The 27,469-nt window shown below is 38.9% G+C and overlaps 1 protein-coding gene across 1 annotated transcript in view; it reads left to right on the top strand.

Annotated features, from left to right (window-relative positions):
• LOC133607627 (neurexin-2-like) overlaps positions 1 to 27,469 on the top strand; it is a 416,009-nt gene that overhangs the window by 151,970 nt on the left and 236,570 nt on the right. The window contains exons 6-7 of the mRNA XM_061962447.1: positions 6,188 to 6,489; positions 27,233 to 27,394. Coding sequence (XP_061818431.1) covers positions 6,188 to 6,489; positions 27,233 to 27,394 — 464 coding nt within the window. The remainder of the gene's footprint in view (positions 1 to 6,187; positions 6,490 to 27,232; positions 27,395 to 27,469) is intronic.

The raw sequence follows: 27,469 nt of genomic DNA, 5'->3' as shown, positions 1-27,469 counted from the left end.
TGTTCTTCTGCCACCGCGGCTTTGAAATTGTTCGATTTGATAAGCAGCAGAGACTGCATTCTAAATGTAAAAATCACTGACAATCACCCTTGTTTTGTTTTGGCAGCCAACATTGTAAATCGTGATTAAAATTGTATTAATTGTACAGCCTTAATTGGAAGTGTGTGACCCAAATTTTTGCATTGATGTTGTTTGTTGCGATGTAATAGATGCCCTATATCAACAACGTAACATTAAGTAGTGGTACAAGAAGATACACGTGTTAGCAACACTAGCATAGCTCTGTGAGCTACAGTGCTAACAATAATGTCACATTTCAAACAGCAACATCATACTAAGTCCGCCTGTTTAAAATGGGAAAACTTAAAGTTCACATGAATAGTGGGCCAAGGTCCAGGCTTTATTTCAAGATGTGTAGAAAAGCCTGGGTATGGTATTTTCTGGACAATAGAAGACACATATAAGCCGCACCCACAAAAATTTAGAAGAAAAAAGTATTTGTTCTTATACTAGCTGCACCGGACTATGAGCCGCATATATATATATACGTTGTGAAATTAGTTATTTACACAAAGATTTTGTAGATGTTTATTTGCATACCTTAATAGTTTCCAAACGATGTCTGTATCCTGGCAGTAAACTGGCTGATCAAACAAAACAAAAATCATCGTCATGGACCCACCAGCTGCAGAAGCTAGCTCTCCAATCAGCTTAATAGACACAATAACTCCACGGTGACATTTTTGTGAATTTACCGAGGAATTTGTAAACCTGGAACAATTAAAACAGAATGCCATTTTAAGTTCAATCAATCAATCAATGTTTACTTATATAGCCCTAAATCACAAGTGTCTCAAAGGGCTGCACAAGCCACAACGACATCCTCGGCTCAGATCCCAGATCAGGGCAAGAAAAAACTCAGCCCAATGGGATGACAATGAGAAACCCTGTTAATAATACTAACAGACACTCGTAAATGTTTTAGCATGTTATCTAATGCTAACGATGCTAGCTCCATTACATTACAATAGAACATACAAATATGCATGAAAATACATCACACATGCGATCATTTAGTAAGTAAGAATTGTTTTAGATATATTGTAAAACGTACAAACGTTACTTGGCGTGATGAGTGAAGAATCCATACAAGTAGAAACACTATAGACGTTTAGAAGACGGATCGGCACTTGTACTTTTGGTTGAACGTACTAAACAGAAAGAAATACTATAGACATTCACTCAGCAACACCTGCAGTGAGCAAACAGTAACACACCTTTTTAGTGTATTTTCATGTGAAAACCATTTGCATTATGGCCGTCAGCGAAGAAAAATCCATAAATTAGCCATACCCTTTTATAAACTGCATGGTTCAAAGCGTAGGAAAAAAAATAGTGGCCTTTTAGTCTGGAATTTATGGTAAACCGTCCTCTGTGAAGTGGCTTCAGCATGTCCATGAGGACAGAGGGACGCTAAAATTTTATAACGTTTGTTGCTCATAAAAATGAACTCTAGGGACAAATATTACTGTTATAGCGTCATTAAAAAGACATTTGCACAAATAAGGGAACTTTGAGCATATGTTAATAGTAAAACCTAAAAACAGTAAAACCGGTAGCGCTTTTAGCAACAAATCTAATCATTTTTGTCCGACTTTTTAGACCATTATTTCCTTTATATTCCTAACCTTTTGATTTTCAAGGGACAACGGTCACTAAAAAGCACTTTCAAACAGCGCTCTTAAGACTTGTGAAATGATGACTTTTTGATTATAAGGAAGAGACATTGGTCATTAGTAACCTCACCTTGTACTGTGACAGTTTGTCCTCCCTTCCTTATTTAACATTGGTAGGTTTGGCCAAAGAGCAATAATCAGTCCTCAAATGATAAATCATGCAAGGTTCTTTCATTTGCAAGGAAACCTCTCACACCATTGGAGTGTCAGGAGACAGCGGATTGGCTGAAGTACTGTCTCTTAGCACGTCAGGCAGAGGGAGGGATTACAAGCAGAAGGGTCGAAGTCATGTAGAAATGTCCGGCGATGCTAGTATATTCTGCTGAGCTTCATTTTCCGCAGCGGTCCTCCACAATGGTCTAATGGCTGCCGCCAAGGTAAACGGTGATGGATTTGCCCACAGTGGCAGCAGTTACAAGGTGCTGAATTGCCCCATCAGCATCGGCCGTTTGACTGCAGCCTTGAGCAGCCTTTGCCTCTGAGTTAGTGCCTAAGACTTGTGTCAGAGCAAACACAGCAGGTAGTGCCCTTCTATGCCGGGTTGTCAATATTGGAGCTGCAAATAATGGCGCAAATCCTAAAACCTAGCAGATGGCAAGTCTGTCAGTCTGTCTATCTCCAGTTATCCCCCGGGGTGTCCTAATGTTTTTCACATGACTGTATTGGTTTGTTTGCTCTTTCGCACAAAAGTGTAAACATTAGTCAAAACGTGCACTCCTACTGAGTTGCTTTTTTTATTATTTTCTGTGACCAACACATTGGATGGTGACGCTGGTAATAAACCCCAAAGTTTGACCCCATGAGTCGAACTGACTGCGATGAGGTGACGACCTTTCCAGAGTGTATCCCGCCTTCCGCCCGAGTGCAGCTGGGATAAGCTCCAGCACCCCCCGTGGCTCCGAGAGGGACAAGCGGTAGAGAATGGATGAATGGATGGAAGTCGGACTGACTGGAAATTTCCCACACAGCTCAATGTGCTCAACACCCCACTGTAACTTTAGGGGAGTGATTCTCAATTAGGAGATCGGAATCATTAACAGCAGGGGAGTTTTTTTTATTATTTTCCTCTACACTCTAGTATTCATGTAAGAACAATTGACACGCCTGCAGCTATGTGGCAGCAGTGCTCAATCTCATCAACAGGTTCCCTGTTCTATCCGATAGAAGTAGTAAGTACACAGGAACTCGTGCACAGAGCTAACAGAAGCAAGGCAAGGCAAGACAACTTTATTTATATAGCACGTTTACAACAATTTTAAAATTGAACCAAAGTGCTTTACAGGTTAAAAAGAATAGAACAAAAAAAAAGAACATAAACAATGCATAAGCTAAACAAGATAGTGCAAAAGAAATACGGTAGAGAATGGATGAATGGATGGAAATCGGGCTGACTGGAAATTTCCCACACAGCTCAATGTGGTCAACACCCCACTGTAACTTTAGGGGAGGGTTTCTCAAATAGTGGATCGGAATCATTAACAGCAGGCCTCTACACTCTAGTATTCATGTTAGAACAATTGACACACCTGCAGCTATGTGGCAGCAGTGCTCAATGTCATCAACAGGTTCCCTGTTCTACCCGGTAGAAGTAGTAAGTACACAGGAACTCGTGCACAGAGCTAACAGAAGCAAGGCAAGGCAAGGCAATTTTAGTTATATAGCACGTTTACAACAATTAAAAAATTGGACCAAAGTGATTTACAGGTTAAAAAGCATAGAGCAAAAAAAAGAGAACATAAACAATGCATAAGCTAAACAAGATAGTGCAAAATGAATACGGTGAAAGGGTTCGGATAAAAAGTACAACTGAAAGATAAAAAATAATTAAATAATTAAAGTGCGACAAATTGAAAAAAAAAAAAAAGGTGAAGGGGTGTGGGGGGACTACAAATGGTGACCTAGTGGGCGGGCTCAGCTCAGGTTAAAGTAAAGAAATGGAGATGTTGGTCAAAGGAATGACAAGAACAATTAGTCAATTTCAGCAGTTTTTATAAAGATTGCAACTCACAATCTGTGTTTTACAGATGTACAAATTAATACTCAAACACAATTCAATTCAGGTGGATTGCTGATACATTTCTGTCCCCCAGGATGGGTCATGACAGAAAATAATTGAGACGCACCGCTCGAGGGTGACTTGCCACGATTTTTTTCTCCACGCTTTTGGGGACTGACAAGTAACGTCATAAACATCTGAGCGACAAGAGTTAAAAACATGACTGTTATCAAACCAAATGTATTTGTAAGGGTTGGGTTTATTAGCAACTAATATACCCATAAGTCATTGATCGTTTGTTTAAGGAATATAAAACGTCCCTGATATTAGTATTTTATGCATGTTAAGCAAACAAAACCAATAGGTGACGCCACAAATGTCATTCACAGTCATGTGAAAAATTAGGACACCCCCTGGGGTATCTATCATTATTGGGAAAGCTGCCTCTGTCTGTAAAGTCTGGATTATCCTACAGCGTATACGTTACGCCTTACACTCCAACATGGTCCTGATCCTGTTATAGCTCTTTGGCAGGAGCTGAGTGCGAGGCAATCCTCTGCCAAAACTCTGGTAGGCAGCAATTTCCTGAACATCTACAACTCTCCTTGATTAGTCGTTTAGCTTCCTGTGTTGTAGTTAGGGAACAATGGCAACCGGATCATTGTTGGACCTGGAACTAATGGATATTAAACATAAATGCCTTCTATCATATATGGGATTGTAAAGATATTAACATTTCACATCACAGTTATTATTATTATCATGGCATTGCTGAGTGTGCCCAAAAAGTGCAAATATACACTGTACTAGTTTAACCAAGTTTTATTTAGCAAACATGAAATATTCTTCTGGCTTCTTAAGAGCTATACTGTTTTTATTTGAGTGTTTGAATAAAAGTCTCTTCTTTCGTTTTAATTTGAAAAGTTTTAGAGCTGTGTTATTTTTTTAATGATTAATGCAAAATGGTTGTTTTAATAATACACACATTTTAATAGTGCAAATTCAATGCTGATAATGTGCATTAATTAGAAAAAATAATATTAAGGATATGGCAAGCAGAACAATCTAGAATACGCATTGAGGCTATAAAGGTGTTAGCCGATTACGCATTAATCGAACAAACTAATTGATACATTACTCGATTACTAAAATCATTGAAAGCTGTAGTCTTACAGTAGTTACGCAGACAACATTGTGTTTATTCATGTTTAGATTTGTGTACATTATGTTGCTTCTTAATAGGGAAATATGGTCATGTCTCTTGTATTTATGTTAGCATTTAAGCTAGCTACATAAGTTTATAAAATTGCGGCTATCAATCACAGTTTTACAATCTTTTTTTTTTTTAAACAATACTAACTCTTGGTAGTTTTACCGCGGTTTATCATTAATACTGTTTATCCATACATCCCCATTCGTACAGGTTGGAGACGGTGCGAAAAACCCCAGGAAAGGCTACGTAGCAAAAATAATGTACTAAAAATGCAGACTAATCACAGGGCCTTTGGCGCAAGGAATTTTTTGGAGGAGCACGTCCAGCACCTCCAGAGAGTTTGGGGTGGATGAAGCGCTATATTGAGGCCTTTAGTATCTGCCCACCTGCTAATACGCTGATGACAAACATGATACAGAAGTCTTCAAATAGCGTCACAACTGACCGATATGCAGACGAGATGTCGTAAATCAATCCAGTAACTACAACAATGGGTGCACATTGAGATATGCCAGTGGTTCTCAAATGTTTTTAAACAACTCGCACTTCAGAAAAATCCTTTGCTCTCCAAGTACCAGTATAATGACCAACATTAAAATACACTAGTGTAGTAGGCCTTAGTATTCATTAAAAACAAGGCAGAGGTTTTATTTAACAAGTATACTTAATATTTTTGGCCACCGTAACATTACACAGAGTTTGAACAGTAACACTGTGTTTTGAATATTTAATTAAGCAATTATTTGGTGTTCCACTAGATGGAGCTCGTTTGAGCCACAGTTTGAGAATCAACTGCATACAATGTGACACCAAAAGCAGATTTGTGATGCAAAATGTGGAAGGGAAAAACCTCTTCCATCAGTCTCTTAGACGTCTTTCCCCAGTGGAAGTTGAGTTGGACTGGCACTAACATTTTACAAATGTCATTCCATGAATAAAGGTCTGGGAACAATTAGCTTCTTTTGTCACTGTCAACAAATTGTATGGTAAATAGAAAAAAAACTGTCTGTGTGCTTCCTGCCACCCATTTCTCACAGCCACATATGAATATAAACACAACCATGGTATTTCTCTTTTTAATCAGAGCTTTGCAACGGAGATCTGAGAACACTAGGTGACATTTGGTTTTGGCTTGTTTGCAAGTGTATTGTTGTGGTATTTACATAGTTTGGACTTTTTACTGTCTTGTACAGGTCTGATAAATAAAGGATTGGCTAACACACTACTATTCTCCGTTCTTAGGGCAAGGAGAGTCCATGGCCACCTTTAAAGGCAACGAGTACTTCAGCTACAACCTGTCCCAGACGCCCATTCAGAGCAGCTTGGATGAGATCACCTTGTCTTTCCGCACACTGCAAAGAAACGGCCTGCTGCTTCATACAGGAAAGTCCGGTGATTATGTCAACCTGTCCCTGAGGGACGGAGCTCTTTGGCTGGTCATCAACCTGGGCTCCGGCGCCTTCGAGGCCCTGGTGGAACCGGCCAGCGGAAAGTTTAACGACGAGGTCTGGCATGACGTTCGGGTGACACGCAACCTCAGACAGGTGTGGATACTTTCAAATTATTATTTTTTGAAGGATATAGATACTTAACAATGTTTGATGAAAAAAATAATCAGAACAATTTATTTTATTGCACAAATTCAGTAAAGTTGTGGCAGTGGTATAAAGGGAACATCCCGAAACGCAAATGTATGCAGTGTGAGTGCGGGCAAACAGGAGTCAGGTGTACCACTCACTGTACAAATAGTCTAAACGTTTACTTAAAATACTGCTTATATAGTTATTAAAAAGTCTTGTTCAACACATGAAAGATTATATGTCCATTGTTCACAGGGTGGACAATTCTAAATATGGACAAATGGATGGTCAAACAGCCTAATTGTATTCAAACTTAAAGGGCCCCTGATACTGATAACATTAGCACTTATTTCATAGCTCTGGGCCTAAAAATGTATGTTTACAGGTAAAATTCCCCCCACAATAGACACAGTAGTGATTTTAGGCTTATTTCAGCACATTCAGCCCCCTTGTAGTTTCAAATGTAGGTTGGCCTGCATCAGCCTGCTGACGTCAGCTACAGAAGACCGGAGGCTATTTCATATTGTATAGTATGTGTTTTAGCAGCATCTTCATCCCGATTCATGTTATTTTTGTGCAGAAATTGAAGTAATTATCAAATATGTCTGCCAGATGCGTTATTGCAGGTTGTAGCAATACAACTAAAGAAGGGGTCAGCCTGCATACATTTCCAAATGATGGGAATAGGAGGAAAGTATGTACCTCTACAGTCAAATTGACTATTGCAAAATGGTAAGGACCAAAGGGAAAGAAGTGTAATTTGTAGCCATCATTTAAATGAATCTGACTTCCAAGAAGAAGGGTTTTGGTCAGAGTTTGGATTTAAAAAATGTAAAAGACTCAAGCTAAATGTGTTACCGAAGATTAGGAGCACGGTCATGGAGAGAAACCTGCGGAAAAACGAGACTGAAAGAAGCTGCTAGTATTTTAGTTTGTGTCCTCTACTAAGGATATTTTCCTCAAGATGCCTTAGGAAATGCTGAAAGAGCATGAGGTAACACAGCCTATGGTGTCCATGGAAGAAGAGATGGAACAGCAGGGAAGTCCAGAAATGTGATTCCTTTAGATACATGTTTTACTCATCCTGTTAATCATATCAGTTTTGCAGTAATCATGGACCTAAGCAACAAAAACATGTAAATGAGTGATCAAAATAATAGTTGTACATTCCTTTATCCACAGTGTCTATGCAGGGAAATTGTCTCCCGTTCTGTAGGTGAGGTCACACAAGGTGGGGCAGCATATCGAGTCTGGCGATGGAAAGGGACATTCAAAGTACAGTTAGTTGTCTAACTGTTACCCAAAACCTACTTAACACTAGAATCTGTGCAATGGTGCCGATAACGCGCAAGTTGAACTGAAATGCTTGATAGTCCAAGGTGTTTGGAGTGTGTGGATGATGAAACGGTTTGAATCGGGTGATTGGGATTTATAGGACTTTGAAAATGTCTATTCATTTGAATGGGAAATTCCTGAAATTTCGGGAAAACCGACAATTTTAAGAACTATAGATAATATTACAATTGTCCTAGATTATATGATTGAATTGGTGTTGGAGTTTTTTGAATTGATCAAGAAATGTTGAAGCAGTAACACTTTGTAATATACCTACTCAGTGGCCTAGTGGTTAGAGTGTCCGCCCTGAGATCGGTAGGTTGTGGGTTCAAACCCCGGCCGAGTCATACCAAAGACTATAAAAATGGGACCCATTACCTCCCTGCTTGGCACTCAGTATCAAGGGTTGGAATTGGTGGTTAAATCACCAAAAATGATTCCCGGGCGCGGCCACCGCTGCTGCCCACTGCTCCCCTCACCTCCCAGGGGGTGATCAAGGGTGATGGGTTAAATGCAGAGAATAATTTCGCCACACCTAGTGTGTGTGTGACAATCATTGGTACTTTAACTTTAACTTTAACTTTAATTGAGAATTGGTATTTCGAAATTCCTGGAATTTGGGGAAAAATGGGAATCTTTACAAATAAATGGTAAGTACCTGTGATGTCCCAACTAACTGGAATGTTTTGATGGTGGAATGGTTGAAATGGGTTGAAAAATGTTGAAGTAGAAGCAAAATCAAAACAGGGTGGAAATAGGGCTTTGGAAAACTGGGAATACCTGTACATTTTTTGAATTTGGAAAATGTGGATGGTGGAAAGGTTCGAATCTGGTGAGAAATGTTGGCATTGTGCGAGAATGTAAATCGGCCTATTCATTTTCAATGGGAAAAATGTCCCGGAAAACTTGGAATTCCTGGTAATTTGGGACAAGGTCAAAATATGTTGTTGATCGATTCCCAGCCCAGTTTAACGTTTTGATACTTCAACGGTTCTGATCGGAGGCAAACCGGAGGAGCTGAAAGCCGACAAATGTTCTTGGAAGTGTAAGAATAATAAAAATATGATTTTTTTGTTGTTGGGAAAGGACGTCCAGATTCATTTTCAGGAGCAAACGCTACGTAGAGAACTTGTTAGTGAAATGTTGGCCATCTGGACGCAATGGGTCCTTTAAACATCCATTGAGTACAATTTCTATGAACTGCATCATCTTATTTTTTGTAGGACCTTTGCGCCTCAGCTTGTTGCTGAGCAGAGTTGATGTAGTGCAATCTTTCGTGCCCCAAAGGCCATTGAACGAAATAAATGATTAGTTTCCAGGCACTCCCACTCGCAGGTCAATCAGGCTCACTTAATTTTGGTCTGCAACACATGAGTCACATTCTTAAGCGTTTCAGGTAACTCTCGTCCCTTTAGGACATCTTTTTAGGAAATTCAGTCTTCCATCAGTGAAAAATCTACCAAACAAGTGTTGCTTCTAATGAATGTTAAGTATGTCTGCTCTGCAGGGGTCCAGCTCTCCGTGTTGCCATGCCCGGCGAGAGATTACTTGCTCATATTAGGTCATTGCCCTCTTTCTCATGAAACAGATCTCTTTGGTAAAAATAATCATAATCTGTTTTTTTTACATCCTTGAAATACATTTTTGTCTACAGATGTTGCAACATTGCAGCACATTCGGGGAGGTCATGCAAGCAACAGCAGAGCTTGTATAATGAATACAGGCAATGCATGCCAAGTACAACTCAGCCCTAAGGTTTCAAATTAATTTACGTTGTCCAGCGGACAAAGCACGACGCTGAATCACCCAAACCAATGTCTTTTACATTAAACGTGACCTCATTTTACACTACATAACAGCACACTAAACCCACAAAAGGTAAAGACCAAATGCAAATAGCCTTGTTATAAGAGGCCCTTCCATTGGACAATATGTGCCATGCGCAAGCATGCTTAACATCTCAAATCAGGACTCACATGAGCTGTACACATGTCTCGTCAAACGTAAAACTGTTAATCAATGCAATTCTTCCTCCTGCCAGCTATTAGTGATAACTGTCACTTTATGATAGCCCTTAACATACATACAATCTATTCAATGTGCTCTAAATACACAAACCCAATGACCCAAAATAAGCCACAAAGCTAGGAAAGGACAATTTTGTATCACATAGAGATGATGTTTAGAAGTGCAGTGTGACAAACTTGGGAGTGATGCTTCAGCATGGTAAAGGACAACTGGCCCTAACAACACATTCGGTAGGTTGTACCAGGCTTGAGTTAGCGATACACCTAAAGTTTGTGGTTAGTTTGACATGTGTGAGCGCTTAGATAGTTGCCAAGCATGGTGCACTTTTCTGTGCTCAACAGTATTGCTCATGCACAAGCCCCCTGATATGATCCCTCCTCCTGCCAGTTATTAACGATAACCGCCACTTAATGGTAATGCAGTGTTATATCATGACCTGATTGTGCTAAAATCCGAGAAATTGCAGAGCCGTGTGAGTGTGAGACAACAGTGGACTGTCGGCAAATAGTGCTTCACTCAAGTACAGACACAACTTGCTATTGCTGTGCATTTGTTCATGGATAAAATACAATGAAATGATAACAACAAACATTTGCCATTGGAACTGTTATGAAATGTATTTCCTCTATGGTTCCAAAAGTTAGCATTTTCTTGAATAAAATCGCTATATCTGGACATTTCCTGATCAAATTCCAACTGTCAATCTGTCATAAACTGGGTTATCATGACCTCTGCTCGTTTCTGTTTGTCAGCATGTTGCCAATATGTTTGCAGAAACATGTATTACACAGTCCATGCACTAATTTAGTCCGATTTCTCAAATAGTCCGGCTCTAAATAAGCATTCTACAACCCATTGGAAACACCTTAATCCGATTGTGTTTGGTTTTTGAACAGCTGGACGAACACATATGGATTATGCGATTGGAAACCAGATCTCTCAAGTAGGTGTGTGTGGAACGACGGGGAACCTTCGTATTGTGCATGCACTAGTCTCAACGCGCAGGATTTATAACCATGAAGCAGATATTTGCTACACAAATTAAAAGAACAGAATATTTTGAAGTGAGTCCATGGTAGAAAAAAAGAAACTGAAATGTATTTAAGAAGGTGGCTAAAGAAATGTAGAATGCCGGCTTAATTCGGACTCCTGAACGAAATAAAATGAGAGGAAAGAGAATGAAGCAGGTACAGTATAATAAATACAAATAATAAAGCATACAGTCATACACAAACATCTTCATGCTGCATGTGTGCCCTCCAAACTGATTAACAATAACTCTGTATTCCACACAACTGGCAAAATAGTCCAGAACAATACCAACCTTCATCTAGAACAGTATTGGCCGTGGCACAAACAGACTTTTCCTTTGAACTTAAAACTCCTTCCATCAATGCACAGAGTTCAACTGAAGACTTTCACAGACTTTCAAAAGTTTTGTTTCTATGATTCTCGGTACATAAATTCCGTCGGAAAACAACTCTCTCCCATCGGTCTTTCTTTACTTCGGACCTGCATCTGGTCCAAGACAAATATTACATGCATTATCCAAATATTAAATATACTTGTTAAAAACAAGCTCTGCCTTATTTTTAATGAATACTTAGGCCTACTACCCTACCGTATTTTAATGTTGGTCATTATGGTGGTACTTGGAGAGCCGAGTGTTTCCTGAGGTGGTACTTGATAAAAACAAGTTTGAGAACCACTTGTCTACATAACATGTAATGGTGGTTCTTTGGTCAACATTTTGCAAAGATTTTGCTTTACAGACGCTTTCTGACTGTCTCTTCGGACTGCGCCATTTTGTGAGCGGTCTTATTTACGTGCCGAAGCCCTCCTAGCACAATCTACTAATAAAAAGTTTCAATCAATCAATCAATCCTCGAGGCCCAGCTCCCTTTGACTGCATCTCCACCGGGAATTTCGAGTTGAAAAAAATAAGTCAGTACCTTACCGCAGTGTTTTTCAACCACTGTGTGCTGTGAGATACAGTCTAGTGTGCCGTGGGAGATTATCTAATTTCACCGATTTGGGGTAAAAAATATTTTTTGCAAACCAGTAATTATAGTCTGTAAATGATGTGTTGTTGTTAAATGTTGGTGCTGTCGAGAGCTCGGCAGAGTAACCGTGTAATACTCTTACATATCAGTAGGTGGCAGCAGGTAGCTAATTGCTTTGTAGATTTCGGAAACAGCGGGAGGCAGCGTGGAGGTAAAAGGGTGTCTAATGCTTAAACCAAAAATAAATAAAAGGTGAGTGCCCCTAAGAAAAGGCATTGAAGCTTAGAGAAGGTTATGCAGAACGAAACTAAAACTGAACTGGCTACAAAGTAAACAAAAACAGAATGTTGGACGACAGCAAAGACTTACTGTGGAGCAAAGATGGCGTCCACAATGTAACATCCGAACATGACATGACAATCAACAAAGTCCCCACGAAGAAGGATAAAAACAACGGAAATATTCTTGATTGCTAAAACAAAGTAGATGCGGGAAACATCGCTCAAAGGAAGACCTGAAACTGCTCCAGGAAAATACCAAAAAAAGACAAAAAGGCACCAAAATTGGAGCGCAAGACAAGAACTAAAACACTACACACAGGAAAACAGCAAAAAACTCCAAATAAGTCAGGGGGTGATGTGACAGGTGGTGACAGTACACCTACTTTGAGACAAGAGCTATATTGATGCATGGTTGGTTATGGTTTAAAGTCATATCCAACAATTGCGACAACGACTTTTTACTGTCAACTGAGTTTCGTTGTTTAATGATTTCTGATGGTGGTGTGCCTCCGGATTTTGTCAACACAAAAAATGTGCCTTGGCTCAAAAAAGGTTGAAAATCACTGCCTTACGGCATGTCACTGATGCTTATTAATACACTAATATGATATTATATTTTTCTACGTTGATAATGTTCCGACCTGTCTCGTGCTACTACTGTAAATAAATGTCCTTCCTGTTAAAGGGGAAGTATACTTTTTTTTTTTTTTTTTAAATGTTTCCTATCGTTCACAATCATTATTAAAGACATGCCGGATATATATTTTTTAATGCATTCTAAATATGGGGCGGCATGGCATAGTGGGTAGAGCAGCCGTGCCAGAAACCTGAGGGTTGCAGGTTCGCTCCCTGCCTCTTGACATCCAAATCGCTGCCATTGTGTCCTTGGGCAAGACACTTCACTCTTGCCCCCGGTGTCGCTCACACTGGTGAATGAATGATAAGTGGTGGTCGGAGCGGGCCGTAGGCGCAAACTGGCAGCCTCGCTTCCGTCAGTCTACCCCAGGGTAGCTGTGGCTACAAAAGGAGCTTACCACCACCAGGTGTGAATGAATGATGGGTTCCCACTTCTCTGTGAGCGCTTTGAGCATCTAACAATAGAAAAGTGCGATATAAAATCTAATCCATTATTATTATTATTATTAAATAATAAATGCGATCAAAAGAGCCTATGGGGGTTTCTCTATTCTGCCTATAAAAGCCCTTAAAAATCATCCAAACACCTCCATCAAGGTTTTATATGCATGCTGTAAGTATATATGTAATGTAGTAACGGGCACATTAATAATCACATTCAATATGTACGTATTTTGATCATTTTACGCATTCATTTCAAAAACCCATCACAACGTCCGCTTTTTTCGGCAAAATTCCCCCAAAAGTTCAGTTCCCCATTAACATCTTGTGCCCAAATATGTTGTGCGTGTAAAATATCTTCTGACAGACTTTATGTTAATACCGTCAACACACTATCCCGGCAAGTTCTCCTGTATTAGTGCCTCTTTTGTGCCAATGCTGTGGGCACACAAAATGGTGAGCGTGTGCGACACGTTCAGGCACATAAATTGTGTCAATTCATGCACAACTCCTTTGGGCTGCAAGTTGCCAACTTAAATTCTTACCTCAGATGTGCTTTTAAAACACCTTCAGCCGAAAAGTCTCACCCCTGTGATCATTTCCGCCACATTGGAACTTTATGGAATTGCGCATCTCTGATAACATGTTATTAATTCCAGGGGAGACATTCATGGAGGGAGAAATATAGTGTGCAAAACGTTCACCTGCAGCACAATTTGACTAATCATGGTCTTGCGATGTGCCCTGCATTTCAAAAGAAGGCCTTGCAGTGTATCTATTTCACCATCAGCAGTATAATACCAGCTGGCCAAATTAATCACAATGTAAACGTGCGTTCTCCTCCATAACCGGCTCACTTCCGCAGACTTCCTCAGCCAGGAAGATTCGATGCTCGCCACGTCACTTATGCTTTCAGCCTTGCATTTGATCCCTGTGTAAATTGCCTTCGCCTCAGATAAGTTACCTCCCTGACATGTAGATATGGAGAACTTTAACTCCAAAGAGAATGCTGGTGGAAACATTTTATTACATCCGCTGGTGCATTTCAGGCAAGAATTCTTCCAATTACCACCTCTGGCCCTCTCCCGTCTTCTCTTTTACTGAGGCAGACAAAATCATTTTATTCCTTTTCTGACCCTTATTAATGACGCCGCTGCATATTGATGTGCATGCAACACACATGCTCACACACAGTAGTGTGGTTTCTCTAAATCCGGTTAAGGTTGAACACAATTCAAAACTATTTTTTCTTAAGGAAACAATGTAAAGTGTTTTCATTTTTTCCAAGCTAACCAAAAAAAACCCCAGATAAAACAAAACAAAAATACATTAAAACTACTCACCCTTGGATACCATCTGACATATAAATAATGGAGATAACAGATTTGGAACAAAACTAGTTTCTTTCAATCATCCTTTAGGGTGTGGTTGGTTTATTTTATACTTTTATTTTCAGTGGTCAATGGGGCAATTAAAATTAAGGTCAAGCCTAGCGACATGCATACTTGCCAACCCTCCCGGATTTTCCGAGAGACTCCCGAAATTGAGCGCCTCTCCCGAAAACCTCCCGGGACAAATTTTCTCCCGAAATTCAGGCGGACTCAGGTCCTCCACAATATAAAAAAGCGTACCTGCCCAATCACGTTATAACTATAGAATGATGGAGGGCGAGTTCTTGGTTTCTTATGTGGGTTTATTGTTAGGCAGTTTCATTAACGTCCTCCCAGCGTGGCAACAACACACAACAACAGCAGTCACTTTTTTGTATACCGTAAAGCAGTTCGTCTGCCGTAAACAGCAATGTTGTGACACTCTTAAACAGGACAATACTGCCATCTAGTGCATTTGGTGAAAGCACTTTTGTGCGTGCCACACAGCAATGCATCATCAGAGAGGGTGTTCATCATGGTTCGACAAATAGTGACAGAGAATAGAACAAGGATGGACAATTCAACCCTTAACTCAACAATGAGTCGATGAGTGTTATGTGTGTGTATATGTGTAAATAAATGAACACTGAAATTCAAGTATTTATTTTATATATATATATATATATATATAAATAATAATTAAAAAAAAAAAAAAAAAAAAAAAAATATATATATATATATATATATATATATATATATATATATATATATATATATATATATATATATAATAAAATAAATATATATATATATACATATATATATATATATATATATATATATATATAGCTAGAATTCACTGAACGTCAAGTATTTCTTATATATATGTATATGTATATATATATATATATATATATATATATATATATATATATATATATATATATATAAATATGAAATACTTGACTTGGTGAATTCTAGCTGTAAATATACCCCTCCCCTTTTAGCCACGCCCCCAACCACGCCCCCATCCCACCCCGACGGCTTCGCTGGGCCTGAACTCATCTAAGATGGACTGATACAAAGTGGAATAGTGTTCTGTGGTCTGACGAGTCCACATTTCAAATTGTTTTTGGAAACTGTGGACGTCGTGTCCTCCGGACGAAAGAGGAAAAGAACCATCCGGATTGTTATAGGCGCAAAGTGTAAAGCCAGCATCTGTGATGGTATGGGGGTGTATTAGTGCCCAAGGCATGGGTAACTTACACATCTGTGAAGGCGCCATTAATGCTGAAAGGTACATACAGGTTTTGGAGCAACATATGTTGCCATCCAAGCAACGTTACCATGGACACCCCTGTTTATTTCAACAAGACAATGCCAAGCTACATGTTAGATCAACGTGGCTTCATAGTAAAAGAGTGTGGGTACTAGACTGGCCTGCCTGTAGTGCAGACCTGTCTCCCATTGAAAATGTGTGGCGCATTATGAAGCCTAAAATACCACAACGGAGACCCCCGGACTGTTGAACAACTTAAGCTGTACATCAAGCAAGAATGGGAAAGAATTCCACCTGATAAGCTTAAAAAATGTGTCTCCTCAGTTCCCAAACGTTTACTGAGTGTTGTTAAAAGGAAAGGCCATGTAACACAGTAGTAAACATGCCCTTTCCCAACTACTTTGGCATGTGTTGCAGCCATGAAATTCTAAGTTAATTATTATTTGCAAAAAAAAATAAAGTTTATGAGTTTGAACATCAAATATCTTGTCTTTGTAATGCATTCAATTGAATATGGGTTGAAAAGGATTTGCAAATCATTGTATTCCGTTTATATTCACATCTAACACAATTTCCCAACTCATATGGAAACAGGGTTTATATTAGTGTGTTGTGTCGTTTGTCTGTGTTGTAGCTGAACGTTTTTGTGTTCTAACTTTTGATATTGTCTTGTGGCGTTTGCGTTTGTTATGACATTTCTCAACCACAGTAGCTAGCCTCCATTTTTGTTTTGATGACGCCACAGACGGGCAAACCGACTAAATGTTTAACGTTCTAGTTATTAAAAGAGCTTCACTTCTTATGAAGTAAATCCACTGTTTTCCTTTTTCTAGAATCGATAAAATCAATCGATTGTTGGGTCGACACCTATCTTCCAGAAGGCAAATTACCAAGCACAGATCAATATACTTAAAATTTTGGAATATACATTGATATACCAATATATTGATCAATTGTTACACCCCCACTTACTAAGTTTTGAGCAAATAGATTACTTGCATTCAAGAAAAACATGTAAAAAATATTCAGATTTAACCTTCTGACAAAATTACACTGCATTCGTGTCAAAATATTGGTGTCTATTTTTAGGTTAAGCAAGCAAGTAGTTTACTGTGATTAATTATAAGTGTTACAAAAGTAATTGTTTTACAGCACTAATATTTCTAACATCTGACATTAACGAAGAATTTAATTTTAATTTTAATTAAAAAAAATTTCCCACATGCAAGCTGTTGGCCATCCAATTTGTTTTTATATAAAAATACCACTTTAGTCGAGTATCTAAGGCAGGTATTCTCAAACCGTGGTACGCTGCGCCATCTAGAGGTATGCCGAAGAATCACTTATTTAAAATACAGTATTTGTTTTTCCTGTATTTAAACACAATGTTACCGTTCAAACTGTTACAGTGGCCAGAAATATTAAATATACTTGTTAAGTAAAACATCTGCCTTGTTTTTAATGAAGACTTGAGCCTACTACGCAACTGTATTATAATGTTGGTCGTTTTGGTGGTACTTGTAGAGCCAAATGTTGGTACTTGGAGAAAAAAGTTTGAGTTTGATCTGAGGTGTGCAAATATCTCTTTGAGCTGTTACCGGGTACAAATTGAAAAAAAAGCCACATTTATCAATTTAGAGCCACAAAAGCCTTTTATGTGACGGTCAGTATCCATCAAGCCAAAGACAGGCCAGCCAATTTTCAAAGCTAAAGATACTGAAGGTTTTACCACAAGATGGACAAAAAAATCAATATCTGTCACTACTAGAGAATGACCAGCGAGACCAGACACCTGAGCGTGTCACATCACTGCTTTAACTTTTATCCTCCGAGCTTTCAACAATGAGGAGATTAGTGGCATGAAATCCTGTGTAAAACTGTGATTTATTGCTGCTGTTCATGTTTACTCCAAGCAAAAAAAACAAAACGTTTTCCTGTTAAATCCACTTAAAAAAAAAGAAAAGGAAAAACCTTCTCCTCAGCTCATGGAAGCTGCATTACGAGTCAGTTTTTAAAGAGGCCCTTTATCACGGCGGAGTCGCCTAATCAAAATGATAATTATCCATGAAGAATTGTAAATCAGTCGCTGTAGATCATTAAACCTGAACACTGGCAGACAGCTTTAATTTTGCACAGCCAAAAAATGCTGAAGCCGCTTCCTTCAAATCATATAAAGTCTGGAATACTTAATAAACATCAAGTTATGCATTTTTAAATGATTGAACTTCCATCATCTATTTGCGTGCCCTTAATATAATATGTATCCACTTAGATTTGGTAGAAAATTCTAATGTTTTAAACCTAATGTCATGCAGTGGGAGCTGTTCCATCTGTGAAGAATTGCACGTTACAACTGGGATGATTGTCATGGCAACAAGAACATCCTTCTTTTCTCTTACTTCCCTGTGTTACAATTCATCTCGGCTGTCTCTTGTGATGTGATTGATACAATAGTGGGCCAGTGGGCACAGCCAGTAATTGAGCTCACCATTTTAGTGTTCTTAAAACCAAATTAATTGAGTTTGCCAACCTCCATGCAGAATTCATGTAGCCTCCGGTGCCAAACTAGGATTGGAAGAGTTGTTTGCGGCGTTCTGAATTCTCTGCCATCATGGTTATGGCTTCCTGGATCTAACATTTAGGAAAGAAAGAAGCCATGTTTGATAACCTGCATTGTCAATGCCTCACTCTGAGATAAAATTGTGGCCCCAAAATATATAATTAATAGTGCTGTCAAACAATACATTTTTAAAATCAGATTAATCGTGATTATTCGCAGTTAATTGTTTGATTGCATAATTACAATTAACTTTTTTTTTTTTAAAAGACCCCGATATTTTGACACAAATGCAATCTTATAGTCCTAATGTCACAAACAAACATTTATTTTTGTAAATGCACATCATTTATTTGCTCATAACTTGGTAACAGTTGTATCTAAAGGTTGTATTTTAAAATGATCACTGACCGTATAATAACCTGTGCCGCCTTTCTGGTAATCATCCGTGGTTAAGGTAAAGGAGAATGTACAGTCAATATTAAACACGTGATTAATCTGCATTTAGACATGATTAATACTAAATATATTTATATATATAATGTGATTAATTAAATGCATCAACGTGTTAAATTGTGCAGCCCTAGTAATAAATAATGTGTCGATCCATTTGCTTGTTGTTACGCTCAAAACGTATATTTTAAGCCCTAAATCTGATATTACCAAGTTGGACTGAAGTAGTACCTCAATTTACGAACTTAATTGGTTCTGTGACAGAACTCTTGACTCAAAACACTTGTATCTCCAATCAACATCTTCTAAATATTGTATAAAAATTACAATGGAATGTACTAACAACTGCAGTAGTTTTGTGAAGTAATGTAATAATAATGTAGAGCACTTACCTTGGAGAGTGGACTTTTACAGTATCTCCTTCCATCTCCTTCTTCATCAAACACACCACCACCAGTTTTTCCATATTTTCATGGATAAATGTATGCAGCTTAGATATTATTTTAAAGGCCTACTGAAATGCGATTTTCTTATTTAAACGGGGATAGCAGGTCCATTCTGTGTCATACTTGATCATTTCGCGATTTTGCCATATTTTTGCTGAAAGGATTTAGTAGAGAACATCGACGATAAAGTTCGCAACTTTTGGTCGCTGATAAAAAAGCCTTGCCTCTACCGGAAGTAGCAGACGATATGCGCGTGACGTCACAGGTTGTGGAGCTCCTCACATCTGCACATTGTTTACAATCATGGCCACCAGCAGCGAGAGCGATTCGGACCGAGAAAGTGACGATTTCCCCATTAATTTGAGCGAGGATGAAAGATTTGTGGATGAGGAAAGTGAGAGTGAAGGACTAGAGGGCAGTGGGAGCGATTCAGATAGGGAAGATGCTGTGAGAGGCGGGTGGGACCTGATATTCAGCTGGGAATGACTAAAACAGTAAATAAAAAAAAGACATATATATACTCTATTAGCCACAATACAACCAGGCTTATATTTAATATGCCACAAATTAATCCCGCATAACAAACACCTCCCCCCTCCCGTCCATATAACCCGCCAATACAACTCAAACACCTGCACAACACACTCAATCCCACAGCCTAAAGTACCGTTCACCTCCCCAAAGTTCATACAGCACATATATTTCCCCAAAGTCCCCAAAGTTACGTACGTGACATGCACATAGCGGCACACACGTACGGGCAAGCGATCAAATGTTTGGAAGCCGCAGCTGCATGCGTACTCAGGGTACCGCGTCTGCGCATCCAACTCAAAGTCCTCCTGGTAAGAGTCTCTGTTGTCCCAGTTCTCCACAGGCCAATGGTAAAGCTTGACTGTCATCTTTCGGGAATGTAAACAATGAAACACCGGCTGTGTTTGTGTTGCTGCAGCTGCCCGCAATACACCATTTCACACCTACAGCTTTCTTCTTTACTGTCTCCATTGTTCATTGAACAAATTGCAAAAGATTCACCAACACAGATGTCCAGAATACTGTGGAATTTTGCGATGAAAACAGACGACTTAATAGCTGGCCACCATGCTGTCCCAAAATGTCCTCTACAATCCGTGACGTCACGCGCAGCATCATCATACCGAGACGTTTTCAGCAGGATATTTCGCGCAAAATTTAAAATTGCACTTTAGTAAGCTAACCCGTATTGGCATGTGTTGCAATGTTAAGATTTCATCATTGATATATAAACTATCAGACTGCGTGGTCGGTAGTAGTGGGTTTCAGTAGGCCTTTAACATGCTTTGCTTCAGTATGGTGCAGACTAGCGGTGATTCGCTCGAACTGCTTCGCCAATTTGGTGACACATTCAGTCATGTGTTTGCTAATTTATTTATTTAATTCAATGAATATAATCTGCTTCTTCTTCTAAGCTGTGTCCTTCACATTGACTTTCTTCCTTCCCATGGTTGAAAAAACAAAGTTATGTCTATCCCTAGCTATAAGCTAATGCTAGCGAGTAAGACCCGGTGTTTTGGGCGGATCTTATAGGGTTCACTGTGATATTTTAACTAATGACAGAGATGCTTGGAACTCAAATTTGGCTTGCAACTTAAAGCATAACAAAGAGCGAAGAGACTCAAAACACTCTGGCACTTTAAGTTGACGTACCACTGTACTCTAAATGTGTATCGGCCCATCTCAAGCAAATTTATTTCAAAGATGATTCAATTGAGTAACAGGACTGAAAGTAACTGGAGTGCGATTTTAACCACATGACATTCATGCTTATAGTATGTTGACCTTAAGCATATTAGAAAATAACATCAAAAACAATAATTTAGGTAACAGGACTGTGCACACGTGTAACCCTGTGAACCTCGTTATTATTTTAATTGCAATCTGCTGGTTATTATGTAATTACAATTTATTTTATTTTAAAAACATGTTTTTTTTTATAGTCTTCAAATGTGATTTTTCCAAAATGTGTCTCGAAAAAGGGGGTTTGCTGTTTTATATCCCATTAAGTACCATCAGTGGCGCCGAAGTAGGGTGGTAAGTGGGGACGTTGTAATGGGGGCCTAACCACAGGGGTTACCGTGTCCTCTTGTAAATTTGAAGATGTATTGTATTCCGTTTAAATTAGGGCTGTCAAATGATTATTTATTTCTAATCAGATTAATCACATTTTGGAATTTGAATTAATCATAGTTAATCACAGGTGATTATTCACTTGCATAATTACATTTTGCTTGAGAAAAGACCCCAATTACACAAATGCAATTGTTTTGTCAGAATGTCATTTAGGAACATTTTCAAATGTTTTACTTGAATGCATGCCATTTATTTGTCCAAAACTTGGAAACAGTTTTATTTAAAGTTCTGTCATGCTGTATTTTGGAGTAAAATTTGCCAGCGAACACACCAATGGGAATCTTTTTACTAATTTTTATACTGGCGTATGCATTGATCTGATCACTGACTGTATAGATGTTATGGTAAAGGAGCTTGTACGATCAAAATAAATTGCATGATTTATCTAAGTATGTTCTTGATTACAACACTAAATTGGCCCTGGTGCAGTGGTTCTTAACCTTGTTGGAGGTACCGAACCCCACCACTTTCATATGCGCATTCACCGAACCCTTCTTTAGTGAAAAAGAAAAAGTTTTTTTTTTTCAAATTCAAGACAAAGTTATATGTTTTTAGTAACACTTTAGTATGGGGAACATATTCTAAGTAACAAAGACTTAATTTAGAGTTATTTGGTTAGGGTTAGGGTCAGGGTTAGAGGGTTAGGGTTATAATAAGGCCATGCCGAATAAGGCATTATTAAGTACTTAATAATGACTAGTTAAGAGCCAATATGTTACTAATTTGCATGTTAATAAGCAACTAATTAATGGTGAATATGTTCCCAATACTAAAGTGTTACCATGTTTTTTTTACTGGTGCATAAAAGGAACCGTGCATGAACATCACCTTGTTCAAACAACAAAACCAACACAGTGCATAACTCACAACAAACTACACACCTGCAAATCAGTCAGCTGTTGCCGTATCCGTAATACGCCGATAGGGAGAAGTTTGTATTTACACGATGAGTCGGGTGTGTTTTGACCTCTGCCGAACCCCTGAGGCCGACTCACCGAACCCCTAGGGTTCGATCGAACCCAGGTTAAGAACCACTGCCCGAGTGTGTGAATGTGAGTGTGAATGTTGTCTGTCTATCTGTGTTGGCCCTGTGATGAGGTGGCAACCTGTCCTGGGTGTACCCCGCCTACCGCCCGAATGCAGCTAAACACCCGCGACCCCGAAAGGGACAAGCAGTAGAAAATGGATGGATGGATGTTCTTTATTAATACAATATTGTGTAATCACACGAGTTAACTTGTTAATTTTGACCGCCTTCGTTTAAATAATTGATTTGTAAAGAGACGACGTAAGACATAAATGTTAATATGAAAAATAGTAAAGGCATGAAAGTTCAACAATAAAGTTGCTTGACTCAAATTAAGAATGTCTGATAGTACCAACACCCCACTATTAAAAAAACGAAACGGTTTCATCTGCCTGGATCGCAGCAAACCTGAACTTCGAACACTTCACTCAACAAATGAATTGATTAACGTGTTGAAAAACTTATTCGGGTGTTACCATTTAGTGGTCAATTGTACGGAATATGTACTGTACTGTGTAAACTACTAATAAAAGTCTCAATCAATCAAAAAAACACACATCATAACCATATCAAAGTATTCCCACTCAGCACCAACATTTTTTAACAAGGAGGAAGTGATAGAAGAAAGGTGAAAATCAGGGTTGTCAAGTGATTGATTCATTTTTAATCAGATTGATCACACTCTAAACCTGTGATTAATCAAGATTAATCACGTGTTATTATTTGCTTGCATAAATACATTTTACTGAAGAAGATACTACACTATGTGGCTACAATTTGGGTGCAATTTGTTATTCAGGATGTCATACAACAACATTTTTAAAATGTTTTACTGAACTGCAAGTCATTGATTTGCTCAAAACTTTGTAAGAAGAAGTACCGGTATAGTAAAAATTAAGTGCGTTTTTGAAAGTCTAAATAAAACAAAGTGGTTTAGTCTAAATAAAACAAAGTGGATTTTTTAAACTGATTTCAACGGACGAAGATTAGCCAGCACTTTTCAATTCTAGCCAGCACAACTATTCAGTTGTTGAGAGCCTGACTCGTGACACCCTCAGTGGCTTTATATTCTACTACAGACTAGCAACATTAAAGTAAAAACTGTTCTTTTAAAACGAAGACATCTTTATTTGATTCAACCAGATGATTATACAAGATTTAAGGGATATTTGGCGGCATCTTCAATCGAATCAATACATCCACCATCTTGAAGTCTTCCGTGTTTGCTGTTTAAACGTCATGGCGCCAAACAGGGGTGGTATAGCTCGGTTGGTAGAGTGGCCGTGCCGGCAACTTGAGGGTTCCAGGTTCGATCCCCGCTTCTGCCATCCTAGTCACTGCCGTTGTGTCCTTGGGCAAGACACTTTACCCACCTGCACCCAGTGCCACCCACACTGGTTTAAAAAATGTAACTTAGAAATTGGGTTTCACTATGTAAAGCGCTTTGAGTCACTAGAGAAAAGCGCTATATAAATATAATTCACTTCACTTTGCAGTTTACAATAATATTGCAAACAAGGTACAGTTACTAATCGATAATGTAGTGAACACACTCATAAACAACTTAGCATAGTGCACCAATTACTCTTTTTTAGTTTAAACAGTTGTTCACACAAACAAGCTTGTTTACCTTTTTCAGATGACAATGCTGATCTCTTTTTTTGGTACAATGTGAGCCCAACTTGTACTTACAGATGTCCGACACTCTCCAAGAAGCAAACTAAATTTACATTTAGTCTGTGGTTGCAAGTTGATGCTCTTGTTTGTGTAGTACAGTTGGTTCATCCTTGCTGTAATTGTGCATCTCCAAGGTATACCTTGGAGAGATATGAATGGCATCTTCTTGCAGGACTTGGTCTTCACAGGTGTTGTCCTACATGCGGTGGCTGTCCATTTAACAAAGGCATATGTTAAACTTAACTGTGCTACATTTGTTGAAATCATTGATTCAGTAAACTTTGCCAGCGTAGCGTTCTCCTCTGCTTCTTGAAGTTGTAGCTAACATTCATGCTAGCATGTAGCTTTTGGCGGGAGCAAAGCAGCAGCCCCAGCTGACCGGAAGCAGCCGTCACCATCCTCATCGAGCTTGCTTTCACCTCATAGTCTCCAAGACACAAAAAAATCTCCAATATCACCAGGAAAAGTCACTAGATTTGTCTTTAGTAGCTGATTACAAAACAAGTCGCCAAGAGGAGTAATGTATTTTTCGGACCATAGGGCGCACCGGATTAAAAGGCGCACTGCCGATAAGTGTGTCTATTCAGGTTTTTTTTTCATACAAAATGCACACCGGCTTATAAAGCGCATTTAAGGGGGCATATTATGATTTTTTTTCTAAATTTAAAACATTTCCTTGTGGTCTACATCAGTGGTCCCCCCCGGTACCGGTCCGTGGATCGATTGGTACCGGGCCGCACAAGAAATTAAAAAAAATAAATAAATAAAAAATAATAATAATTAAATCAACATAAAAAACACAAGCTACACTTACAATTAGTGCACCAACCCAAAAAACCTCCCTCCCCCATTTACACTCATTCGCACAAAAGGGTTGTTTCTTTCTGTTATTAATATTTCTGGTTCCTACATTATATATCAATATAGATCAATACAGTCTGCAGGGATACAGTCCGTAAGCACACATGATTGTATGTTTTATGACAAAAAACTAAATAAAAAAAATACCATGAATATGAATGTCGCTGCAAGACCAACAAGTTACCTTAGTTTTATCCAAAGCTCTGTGTTAAAGCGGAATGGGCCGCCTTTCATCGTGATCACAATTAACCGTGTAACAAATGCGCACTTTTTCCAGGCCAATGATTAATCTTCATTCATATAACGCGATAATTTATTTCTATTAATCACATGCGTTAACGTTGACAGCCCTAGTAAAAATATAATACATTTATATGTAACAGGATAAAATAATGTTATGTACGAGTTTCACTTTTGCATCTCATTGCATATAACCAATGTTCCCTCTAATTTTTCAGGTGTGTGGGCAAACGCAAAAACTCCCTGAGCATTCAGTGGAGCCCATGTGAGCAACATCAGACGTGCACACATGTCCCAAACCTGACTAAATAACAAGTTAAATCTCCATCCATCCATCCATCCATTTTCTACCGCTTGTCCCTTTTGGGGTTGTGGGGGGTGCTGGAGCCTATCTCAGCTGCATTCGGGCGGAAGGCGGGGTACACCCTGGACAAGTCCCCACCTCACCGCAGGGCCAACACAGATAAACAGACAACATTCTCTTATTATTATAATCAAATGACAGCAGTCATTTCCATGAGATTATTTTCTAATATAAGTGTTTAGGCCCACTTACAATGACAATAACAAAAAATAGTGTTTTTCATGAACTGTGTACTTGTATTGTTTGTCTGGGTGGAGGTCCTGCTTTGGAAATAATGTGTGCCCCTTTCAGACATTGCATTTAGTTCCCATTAAAACTTTCACATGTTGCACAATGAGATGTAAGCAGGGGATCATGTGTACATTCCTCCAAAATTCCCTGTTTGTAAAAAATATATTTTTATTAGTATTTATTTAATATACTAACAGCATTTCATGATTAATATTTAGAAATTAAGATTCCTAATAAATGACATTAGAATAAGCACACATTTGATTGGTAAATCATAGATGTAACGACCTGGAATTACACTTTATGTGTGGTGTCGGAGTTGTCCGACTTTTTGTGTGGCTGTAAACGCATCAATGGCTAAGTGCCTTATGTGCATGTGTTGGCGCAAGTGAGAAAGAGCGAGCGGCTGCTGTTGATACAACAAAGTTGCTTTTGGTTTGCAGAAAATGACCACTTTTGCCAGATATCATTTTTTGTATTAATGTTTTGGTGATGTGTTTATGGCCGACAATAAAGAGTTTTGCTCAGTTAAGTGATCGATGGAATTCATTGTCACGATTGGGTCGCAGCTTGCTGCGCGGTTGTTCTTCCAAGATGCAAATAGACGGCTCCGGACGAAGGCGTAAAGGTAGGATTGGATTTATTAACATAAATCACCCAACTACCGAAAACACCAACTACACAACAAAAAGGCAAGCGTGCCTAAAACACATGAAGCTAATATTTAGCAGAAGCTATGGCATAGAACATGAACCATTACTTGGTCAGAATGTGACGTAAACAGTGTGACATAATCAATGAAGCCAGGACGAGTGATTAACAAAGGCGGACTTAAATAGTGATCTCATGATTAGCGAAAGGTGTGATCCAAACAAATGAGGCAGGTGAAACTAATGAGTCTCCATGGTGACAAAACAAACAAGCGCAAACGGGAACTAAAGAAGTCCAAAACTAACAAAACATAACTAAACAAAACATGATCTGGACCACGGATCATGACATTCATGTCCTCAAAGCGTCTCAGCAGACGTTACAATATTTGAACAATGATGACGAAAACTGTTTTCTCTGTCGTGTCCGTGTGTCGAAAATTGTTATGCGCTTATTTTTTTATTTGATTTTGTGCGTGGCATAGATTTGCCGTGCGCAGAGGACGCTTGAGCAGTGCACAATTGCACAGGCGCGCACCTTAGAGGGAACGTTGCATATAACAGTTGCGTGTTCAAAGACCCTGGATTGAAGTTACAAACAGAGGTGTCACTAGTTTCTAAAGACAGCGGGGAGACTGAACTTAAAAACTTCTCCCTTCCAGGTGACTATCTTGGTGGACGGGATACTGACCACCACAGGCTACACCCAAGAGGACTACACCATGCTGGGCTCTGACGACCTCTTCTACATCGGAGGCAGCTTGAACACAGCAGACCTGCCAGGCTCGCCAGTCAGCAACAACTTCATGGGCTGCCTCAAAGATGTGAGTCCTGTTTGACCTCCGCAGACCGCTTGAAATACTATCCTGCCCTTTTTAGATAGCTCCGCCCTTTTCCTA

Source organism: Nerophis lumbriciformis, linkage group LG09 (assembly GCF_033978685.3).
Source record: "Nerophis lumbriciformis linkage group LG09, RoL_Nlum_v2.1, whole genome shotgun sequence".
Lineage (NCBI taxonomy): Eukaryota > Metazoa > Chordata > Actinopteri > Syngnathiformes > Syngnathidae > Nerophis > Nerophis lumbriciformis.
The sequence above is the reverse complement of the archived record's forward strand: the minus strand, read 5'-3'. Positions and strand labels throughout refer to the sequence as shown.